Source organism: Aptenodytes forsteri, unplaced genomic scaffold, assembly GCF_000699145.1.
Source record: "Aptenodytes forsteri isolate BGI_AS27 unplaced genomic scaffold, ASM69914v1 Scaffold752, whole genome shotgun sequence".
In the NCBI taxonomy this organism is placed as follows: domain Eukaryota; kingdom Metazoa; phylum Chordata; class Aves; order Sphenisciformes; family Spheniscidae; genus Aptenodytes; species Aptenodytes forsteri.
In genome coordinates this window covers 221,043-230,833 of record NW_008794802.1, presented here as the reverse complement: position 1 = coordinate 230,833, position 9,791 = coordinate 221,043, and the positions used below count along the sequence as shown (strand labels likewise).

The 9,791-nt window shown below is 60.0% G+C and overlaps 1 protein-coding gene across 1 annotated transcript in view; it reads left to right on the top strand.

Moving 5' to 3' along the window:
• Window positions 1-8,790, top strand: part of TMPRSS4 (transmembrane protease, serine 4) — a 13,211-nt gene extending 4,421 nt beyond the window's left edge. Inside the window, 13 exon segments of the mRNA XM_009274442.1 lie at window positions 3,682-3,712; window positions 3,793-3,906; window positions 4,084-4,236; window positions 4,344-4,473; window positions 5,869-5,970; window positions 6,096-6,136; window positions 6,947-7,106; window positions 7,365-7,531; window positions 7,754-7,849; window positions 7,989-8,023; window positions 8,025-8,135; window positions 8,320-8,469; window positions 8,779-8,790. Of these exon segments, the coding sequence (XP_009272717.1) occupies window positions 3,682-3,712; window positions 3,793-3,906; window positions 4,084-4,236; window positions 4,344-4,473; window positions 5,869-5,970; window positions 6,096-6,136; window positions 6,947-7,106; window positions 7,365-7,531; window positions 7,754-7,849; window positions 7,989-8,023; window positions 8,025-8,135; window positions 8,320-8,469; window positions 8,779-8,790 (1,302 nt within the window).
• Window positions 8,791-9,791: the final 1,001 nt, after the last annotated feature.

The window sequence follows — 9,791 nt, the reverse complement described above, 5'->3', positions numbered from 1 at the left end:
TCTCTCAATACCCCGCCATGGCTGTTGGATACAGCACTTGGCTGTCCCCACGAGCTCTCGCTCCCGCATTTCTCTGTGGCTTGCCTTGGGCCTCTCCCAGACCGGGAAGCAGACAAGTAAGGCAGTGTGTCTCGCAAGTCTGCTCACCAAGGGGAATGTGTCCTTCTGGAGCGTCTTATCCTCCCCCCCGCCCCGAGATGGGGCTGGTTCTTAGGCAATGCCTGGTCAAGAGCCCGGCGCCCCTGCCCCCCAGCGCAGCTCCCACTGCGGGACTGCCGGTCCCTCTGCTCAGCACAAGGGACATGCTCGGCTCAGCTTCCTGTAGTGCCTTTTGCAAGCAAAGCCATGGGCACCAAACCCCAGCCTGGCACGCAGTCCCTCCCTAGGAGGAAAAGGCTTCCTTAACAGAGGGCAGCCACGTATGGCTCAGCTCGCTGGGCACTGTAAAACGCTCCACCGGCGATACACTGGGGCATCATCCCCTCGAGGGTGGGGAACTCGCTCCCCTGCACGGCAGCAACGGCTACACACACCCATGGGTTAAGTCCCCTGCAGCCAAGGAGTTAGCCCCGGATCCGAGCACCCTGCACCCTTTGAAGCTGGGTTTCGCATAGGAACATCCCACCTTCCCTCATTCAGAAGCAGCTGGCACAGCTACTCAGTGCACCACAGAGCCTTTCAGCCACACGCTGCGGAGGGCAAACGGCAAGAAGCCGACTGCGCCCCAGCTGCCCAGGCCTGCTCAGATGGCGCGGGTGCAGAAGTTCATTGGGAGTCCATGGCTCGTGGGCTGGCGTTAGCACCGCTGGAGTGCAGACTGGCCATAGCAGCATTAACATGCTTCCAGAGAATACGACAAGGGAGCTCAATTAGTTACGGTAGCCTTGAGTTCTGAAGGCAATCATGTGCTTCCACTCCACGCAGGAGCTGGCACAGCTCTTGCCTTGCTTTGAATTTAACCAGTGCAGCTCTTGCTTGTTGTGCGGTTTTGAGAGCAAGTGGGCAGTCATGGAGAGGCAGCCCCTGGGGCAGCTCCAAGCTGTGAATCTGTTTGAAACTGAGGAGGTTCATGGACTGAAGAAAATGAAGAAAAAAAAAAAATTCAACAGTGGGCACATACCTTCTCTGTGTGGGAAGGCAGCCAGCACCGCAGCATCATCCCTCCCACCTGCGTCCGCACCAGACCTGCACAGGGTTGTCAGAAAGGAGCCCGACACCAGACGACACGACAGGCACAAGTATGGGCAGCTTGTGGGCAGGCAGGGGCAGCTGCAGTGCCCCTCAGCTGCAGAGCCCCGGCCGTGCCACGCAGCCTGGAGGAGCCGTTGTGGCCAGGGCCCTGGGACCGTTCCTGCAGGGAACCGTTAGGATCCCATTATCCAGGTCATGCCCAGCCCAGGCCCACGGTGACACAAGAGGTCAGCATGAGGAAGGACCGGCCCCACATGCCTTCGGCTGGCTGTGCTGGAGGACATAGGTGGTGTTTGGGAGCAAGCCGAGCTGGCATTACAAAACTCTCGGGGCTCCTGCAGGCATGGGGCGCCGCAGATAAGCGGCTTGGGAAGGGCAGCCAAGACGGGAGGTCCAGGAGACACACTCCCCTTCCCACCCTGCCCTCCTGCTCCCGGCAGGTCCCCGACTCCCTGCCACCAGGAGCCGGGCTCTGTGCCCCTGGGAGCTGAGATCCCCTGGTAGCACCGCAGTGCCCTCACGGGAGCCAAAAAGACCCGAGGGGCTGTGCAGAGCCCATCCAGGGGCCAGGTGCTCGCCACAACTTGCCCAGGCTCAGCATCAGTGCCAGACGAGCCTGGCTGTTCAGAGAAAGGCCCCTGGCGTTTCCTCAAAACAGCCAGACGGCTGCATGCTGGGGCACAGCCATGTGTCCACAGCCCCGCCAGCACCGGGCAGGATCCGGTCCTCCCCTGCAGAGGTCACTTCTTGTTCCCGGGCTGGGGAGCAGCCGAAACTGGCAGCCCAAGCCATGCAGCAGGGCCATGATGGGGAGGCAATGTTTCCTGGCTGGGCGAGGGGCAGCGACAGCTGAGCTAGCAGCACATTAAATCCAAGCTATCTTTGTGTGTTAACCCACAAATAATTGTTTGGCACTTGCCTGTAAAATCCTGCTGGCAGAGTCTTTGTGCATGGCTAAACATGCCCAAACACAGTGACCCAGAGAGGGAGGGCTCCACCGCTCCCTCCTACCAGCCTCCGGCTGGAGCGCAGCCCCGTTACAGCCTTACCGCATCCCTGGTCTCACCGCACCGCTGTTCTTCAAAGCCCCAACCTCCGAGCCCTGAGATTGCACAGGGGCCTCTGCTCTCATTTGAGACAACAAATGCAATCATCTCCAGCCCTCTGATGCCCAAGGAAAAGCATGCTGCTCCCGAAGCTCAGCAGCCAAATGAGCAAAGGCTTCTAAACCCCAAACTCTCCTGAATCGTGCTCCTGGATCTGTGGGTTTCTTGCAGTGCCCATTGCTCATGCTGGGTACAGGCCCTGCAAAAAAAGCTCATCTTACCTGTTGTGGTAGAGTCCAGAAGCAACAGCAAAGGAAAAGAGCTTGCTCAGGGCTGGAAGGGCATTCAAGGGAAAAGCAAGCGTGCTGCTTTCCACAACCTCAGCAGGGCAGGAGCACGCTTTCAAACCGCAAACTGCCAGAAGGAAGCTCTCAACAGCGTGGCGCAAGCATGGCTGCAAAACAGGGCAATAGAAACGTTCAGTGTCCACCTGAACCCCCCCCAAAGGGGCTCTGATCTTTGCCCAGCACCAACCCACCCACTGAGGACCGGGGCAGCTCCTTCAGCAACAGATGGCTGGTGCAGCTCACGGACTTTTCCTACTGCAGTTGGGCATCTCTCAATCGAGAAGCTATTACAGGAAAATAATTCTGAAGAGATCAAGTGGGATCAATTCATCACTTGCTCCAGCGCTGACTACTGCCGGGGCTGTGTTTGCTGTGTGTCCTAGCAGCGGCACAGCCCTCCCTCCCCGCCCTGAGAGCACTTGTTCCCATGGGCCGGGCTGGTTTCTCCAGTGACTCTGCCAGTCTGTCGGGGAGGACTCGGGCTGTGCCAGTCGCTTTCTGACCCCGCGCTGGGCCAGCCGAAGAATATAACCGCTGTCGTGACACGTCTGGGCGGCACAGCCCTGCAGGCACATGTATTTTGACTCAGGGTTTCTTGGCACATCAGAAAGTGCCTCTTTCATAATTCCTATGACTTTTTAAGCCTCTGGTGCATTAACAGCAGTAACTCTGTAACATTAATAGCCGGTTACTGGAATTGCACAGGTGGTGTCCACAGGAACAACACAGCCAGCGACCCTGGGTGAGAGCAGAGCCAAGTGTTATTGCACCAGGACATGCCACCCCCCTGCTGCCACCTCCATCCCCAGCAGCTCTAAAGCAACCTCAGCTGTCAGTTGGGCAGTTTCCCTGCTAATCCTCCTGGTGGGCCCCAAGCAAGCCAAAGAGACAGCAGCCTCTGTGCCTGCCCAGGCTTAGCTGATCTTCCGCTTTCTCTGGGCTGCCCTCCCGGGGGTGGCTGATCATGCTAGCTGTGCACTTGGCATGGGAATCGCCACGGGGCCAGCTAGCCACGCTGCTATAGACCCTTCCCACCTGCCAGCTGCTTGTTGGCTGACGTTTCAGCTCGGTAACTGGTTTTCCCCTCTGGTTTGCAGGATTTAGCCTCCGAGCAGCTGAATGGCGGAGGTAATACCCACAGGAGCTGGGGGCGCGGGTGCTGCCAGGCTGGGCCTGGCGATGCAGGGCCATGCTCCTCTGCGTTGCAGGTCCCAGCGCAAGACACAAAGCCTCCACAGCGCTGGAGTCCTTCAAGCGGATTGGCCTCCCCGTCCTGGCAGCGGTGCTCAGCCTCGCCTGCCTGGCTACGGTCGGGTTCCTGGGTATGGCTCCTGCTCTCCTCTCCCCCCTCCTTTTGCACAGCCACGTCTCGGCAAACACAGCTCTGGACCCAGGGCTGTCGGGACCGGCTCTGCCACCTTCTTGCTGAGCCCCCAAGCGCAAGCCCTGAGCCTGCCCAGCACCACGAGCTCAGCGCTGAGCTCCCCCTTTCCCTCTAGTCAAGGTTTACCTGGACTACCACTACTTCTTCTGCAAACAGCCCCTGAAGCTGGTGTCGCTGCAGCAGGTGTGTGACGGGCAGGTGGACTGTCCGCAGGGCGAGGATGAGGCCAGCTGTCCCCAGTGGGTCCCTGAGGGGCCACCAGCTGGGGGTGAGTCCAGGACACCCTGCTAGAGCTCCGGAGGGGCTGGGCTGCTGTGGCAAGCCTCCGCCTGCTAAAGTCACCCATGACAAAGCTGACTTTCTGTCTGCCTCCAGCCCGTGTTTCCAAAGACAGATCCATCCTGCAGGTGCTTAACAGAAACACCGGAGCCTGGTCCTGCATCTGCCACGACCACTTTGACCTGGTGCTGGCGAAAGCAGCCTGTGAGCAAATGGGCTACAGGAGGTACATGACTGCTTTTTCCACACCTCTCTCGCCTGCTTTATCTATCCCTCTCCCATTAATGCTCTTTTTGAGTGGGGCTTTGTTTACTTACAAAGCTCTCAGAGCTCTGCACTAATGGTTTCAGTCCATCCCCACCACGCAGAGTACTCTGTGTGTCCCTAGGAGCTGCCTGGTCTCTGTGCTAGAAGCCCTGGCAGCTTCCCATGTAAGCACAGTACCGTGCCCAGTGTCCCCTGCTCTGTCCCCAGCCCACGGGCACCTCGCCCTGCTCCTACCCCTCACCTCACCCCCACCTACTTGCAGGCACCCACGCAGCGGGGCTGCCCTACAGCTCCCAACAGCATGCATGCACTCACCTCACCAGAGCAGCCCCTCCTGAGGCACGTGCAGAGCTCAGCCTGGGTTCTCACTGCCAACGGAGCTCTCCTGGGGAAGGGTACGTGGCACCACAATCCCCTTTTAAAGCCCCAGGAGAGCAGCAGTTGGCCGGAGGTGTGATGCTGGGCCAGGGCTGTGGGTGCTACACAAGTGTGGGCAGGGCTGGGTCCTTGCAGCTGTGACGAAGCTCCATGTCACCCACCTGTGTCCACCTCGTGTGCTGCCCTGAGCTAGCGGCCAGTTTGCAGCGCTGCATTCAGCTAAAGCTGGTTAAAGCCGAGATGTGGGGAAATAGCTTGTTAGCCCTGCGGGTTTGGTATCAGCCCTGGATTAAGGGAGAGTCTGGGTTAAGTTAGGGGTATACTAGGGAGAAGATGGGTTCTGCTGTTTGAGCCCCTCTAGGAGCCTTGACTGAGCCCAAGATGGTCTTTTCCAGTTCCAAAAAGTCAGGGATTGAGGCTTTGAGCACGGGCCCCAAATGTCACGACAGCAGGGACAGCCCTGAGGTCCCCTGGGAGCTACCTGCCCCACGCCTCCCTGAGTAGCAGGGAGTAGTCTCCCTTCCTTCAGTACGCTCCTGTCCCTGGTCCTGAGCTCAGTGGCCAGTCGCCCCATCCTGCCCCCGGCCCTTCAGGGCTGTGGCACTTCCCTCTTTTGGCACCCCTGTGGCCCTGTCCCAAGGAACCCCCTTTTTCTGTGGGGTCTTTCTCTCGCTCACTGGCACAGGGTCCACATTCCCTTCCTAAGCTCCTGCTTCCTCCCTATCTCACCAGCTCTTTGTCGGGGCCATGGGCAAACATTTAGGACCCATTTGTAAAGCTTCAGTCCCTAAAGTTTTAGAACGGGGTTGTACCATCTTTGGCTCAGCCTGAGCCAAAACCGTCAAGTTTCCAGGCTCCCGGAGGTGCTCAGGCACCGGCGCCTGTCCTCTCCCAGCATCTGTGCCCTGTCGGTAGCGTGCCTGGGGCTGCGCACCCCAGGGTGCGCTTCCTGACCCGTGCCCCCCGTGTCTTTCAGCACCCCCACTTTCCGGGCGGTGGAGGTGGGTGCAGGGCAGCCTCTGCCTCCCCGCGAGGTCGTGCTGAGCAACGGCAGCCTCCAGATGCCCGAGCCGGGCAGGTGAGTGGTGGGGCCGTGCAGAGGTGGCCGCCGTGCCCCCTGCCCTGCACGGGAGCCTGCCGTGCCTGGCCGCAGAGCCAGAGCCTCTCCCCCGCCGAATCCAGCCCTTTTCCTCCCTCTCCCAGGAAATGCCTCTCTGGGTCGGTTGTTTCGCTCTTTTGTTCCAGTAAGTATCATGACGCCGTTTGCACCTTGCGGGCACGCAGGGCCTCGTGCCGCGCCAGGTCCTCGTTCCTGGCACGGCCCCGTGTGCTGCGCTGCAGCCGCAAGAGCTCGGCTCTGGCCCAAGCCCTGGCCCTCCCCGGTTCCCTCACTGTTTGCATGAGAAAAGTTGGATTTAATTACTGCTAACCTTCTTGTTAAGCCAGTATAAACCTCCCAGAAATGAAACACCTAAGAGAAGCTTAACCAGCTGCCTGGATGGGTTTACTTTTGCTGATGAATTACTCTGATTAAACTAATCCGCCTGGTGGGCTGCAGGAGGCAAGGAATGGTTGAACCCATTTCAGCAAGCCGGGGGACAATGTGCAAACAGAGAACAAAAAGGGGTGTGCCAAGTGGCCCACGAAGCGGTGACATAGGTAGTGTCACGGATAAGAGAAGCTTAACCAGCTGCCTGGATGGGTTTACTTTTGCTGATGAATTACTCTGATTAAACTAATCCGCCTGGTGGGCTGCAGGAGGCAAGGAATGGTTGAACCCATTTCAGCAAGCCGGGGGACAATGTGCAAACAGAGAACAAAAAGGGGTGTGCCAAGTGGCCCACGAAGCGGTGACATAGGTAGTGTCACGGAGGGGGGGGGGGGGGGGGGGGGGGGGTGTGAGGCACCTGGGCCATGCTCCCCTCCCTGGGAGGCGTGGGAGCCTCCATCCCTGCTCACCCCTGAGGATGGAGGAGGGCAGAGCGGGTGCTCTTTCTCTCCCCGCCGCCACAGCTAACGTGTTGCTTTGTCGCTGCTCCGCCGCCTGGCAGAAGACTGCGGGGAGAGCATAAGGACTCCGCGCGTGCTGGGCGGGCGTCCGGCCGCCATCGAGGCTTGGCCGTGGCAGGTCAGCTTGCAGTACAGGAAGGAGCACATCTGCGGGGGCAGCATCATCGACCCCAGCTGGGTCCTGACGGCAGCACACTGCTTCAAGTGAGTCGGCGACCTCCCCGCTGCAGCACACTGGTCAGCCAGCACCGACGTGCCAGGGCTGAGTCCTTCGGGGTTTAAGGCACATGTTGCTCAAATGTCTCGTGATTAACACGTCTGCGCAGGGCTTTGTGCCCCTCGGTCCAATGCAGCTGACCGATGCTGAGCAGGGCAGCGTGTAGGCAGGGCTTTGCAGCCTGTCCCCACAGCAGAGTCATGGAGGAGAAAGAGGGAAGCAATAACAGAGATGTCTGTGCACAGGAATAACCCCATCATTCAGAGCTGGCGCGTGAAGGCCGGATCTGACCTCCTCTCAGGCACCGCCACCCTCGCTGTGGAGAAGGTCTTCCTGGCTAAGGTGATGCCCGCGTCTCCCAAGGACAATGACATTGCCCTGGTGAAGCTGCGGTCTCCCCTGCGTGTCTCAGGTGAGACGTGGCACACGCCTCCTTGGAGCAAGAGCTCGCAAAGGCAAAGGTCGCTAGGCACTGAGCAGCGGTGCGGAGAGGGCCATGTGTGAGCGGTCCCTTACCGAGAGCGCAGCGGGGAGCTGGGTGCCCAACCGGCGCGCGGCCCCGGCCAGTCCGGGCAGGGGCACCTTCCTCATGATCCTCCCCAGACATCTCCTGCCCCTCACCTCTCCCTTCCAGACAGCAGCAAGCCCATCTGCCTGCCCTATTTCGATGAAGAGCTGGTGCCAGGCACATCCCTGTGGGTGATAGGCTGGGGCTACACGCAGGAGCACGGTGAGTGGGACAGCGCAGGGGCGAGCCAAGGGCAGAGTTCCCCCCCCCAGCACCGCTTGCAGGAGGAGACGGGGCCAGTGGGCTCCCTCCACGCCCGGGGCTGCTGGGGGGCCCCTCTGAGCAGCCACGTTTCGCGCAGGTGAACTGTCGGAGACCCTGCAGCAGGCGGAGGTCGGAGGTGAAACTCATAGACAAGAAGAGCTGCAACCTGGCCGCCTACCACGGGGAGGTCACCGAGAAGATGCTGTGTGCCGGCCTGCCCCAAGGCGGGGTGGACACCTGCCAGGTGGGGGTGGCTGGTCCAGAAAGAGGGGGTGGGTGGGTCCGCACGTATCAATGAAAGAGCCCCTTTCAGGGAAGCACTGTCCTCCTGGAAATAGCCACAAGTTGCAGCTGTGAGCACCGGCACGCAGGGTGCTGGGGGCCGGGGGGGCTCCTCAGCCCCTGCTCAGACAGTTTGTCATTCACAGGGGGACAGCGGCGGGCCCCTGCTGTACCCGGGCAGGCACTGGCAGGTGGTCGGCATCGTCAGCTGGGGCCAGGGCTGCGGGACCCCCAGCATACCTGGCGTCTACACCAGCGTCCATGCCTACCTCAACTGGATCTACACTGTCCGGAGGGTCAGTGCCGTACTGCCAACACCGCTGCAGCAACGTGCACGGCTGCTCTATCACGCAGGTTTTGGGGGGCGGCGGGGAAGGGTCAGGGCCCCCTCGGCAGCTCTGCACAGAGGGGAACCGCACCGACAGAGCGCAGCGTCGCTGCAGGGCAGACTGCGGGGCTGAGGCTGCGGGGCTGCAGCCAGCCAGCCCCCTTGGGCTCTGCACGGGAGCTGAGCCGGCTCCTTAAGGACGTGACTCTGTTTGCCTCCTGGTTTCGGCTGCCCTTTCAAAGCTTGCAATTTCTTCTCTCCCTCTATCTCCTTCCAGTCAGAGCTCTGAGACCTGCCGGGACAGTTCCCTCCCCTCTCCCCAAGCCTCCCTCCCCGACCCTACACGCTTGGCTGTCTCGGCTCTGGCAGCAGCTGGGAAATGGATCTCAAGCCACGGAAGGTGAGCAGTGTCTCCCGAACCCTCGCTGGCAGGCTGTGATTTAGCACGCCAGAGGCCAGCCAAGGAGGCAAAGGGTGGCTCGGAGCGATGGCCACCGATACCGTGAAGGAATCTGACCGGCTCAAGCTCCCTTCCAGAGAGAGATTAATTTATTGCCCTGTGCCGACCCTGCTGTGGCAGGAAGGCTCCTGCGGGGCGAAGCTGCTGTTTGCTCACTACTGTTATACAGAGAGAAACGATGTTTGTGCTGTAGAGTATCCCCATTAAAAGAAAGTATTTGTTTTTTCACACAGCCTCTGAAGGCTTTGTCCCTCTTGCTCGCAGGGCTATTTTTCGCAATACCCTGCGCTATATGCCAGAGCTGCTCTCCCAGCGCAAGGCAGGGTTTATTTGCTGGCTGCTGTGAACAAGCTGTTCCTGCGCACAAGGAAGAAAGTGCTGCGTGCACTCAGCCACTCAGTCAGACAAGCTGATCAGAATGGGGTCCATTTAAATTATTGTAAACAAACAGGAACATCGGGCATTATTTTAAATCAACTTTTTCTAGCGTAGCTTCAGCCCCAGTAGAAATCAGGGCCATTCCCGTGCAACGTGGCAGGGAGGGATCCTGCTTTCCAGGCAGCTGCACTCAGAGAGTCTTTTGCGCTGGGAAATACCCTCAAGCACCCTGCAAACACTGCCCCTCCGAAGGCGGCACTACAGCCCCGGCCTGCCCGCAGATGGAGACGTTTCCTGCCCTGTCCTGTGGCCCGCAGCGGGCTGTCTCCCCGGCTCCAGGCACCCACAGCCCCTGGGCTCGAGTGGGCAATGCACACTCGTGGGCACTGGGAAGCAGCACCCAGCCCTCGCCCCGGGGTGTCCAGGAGGGAGCGGCAGGATGCAGGGAGAAA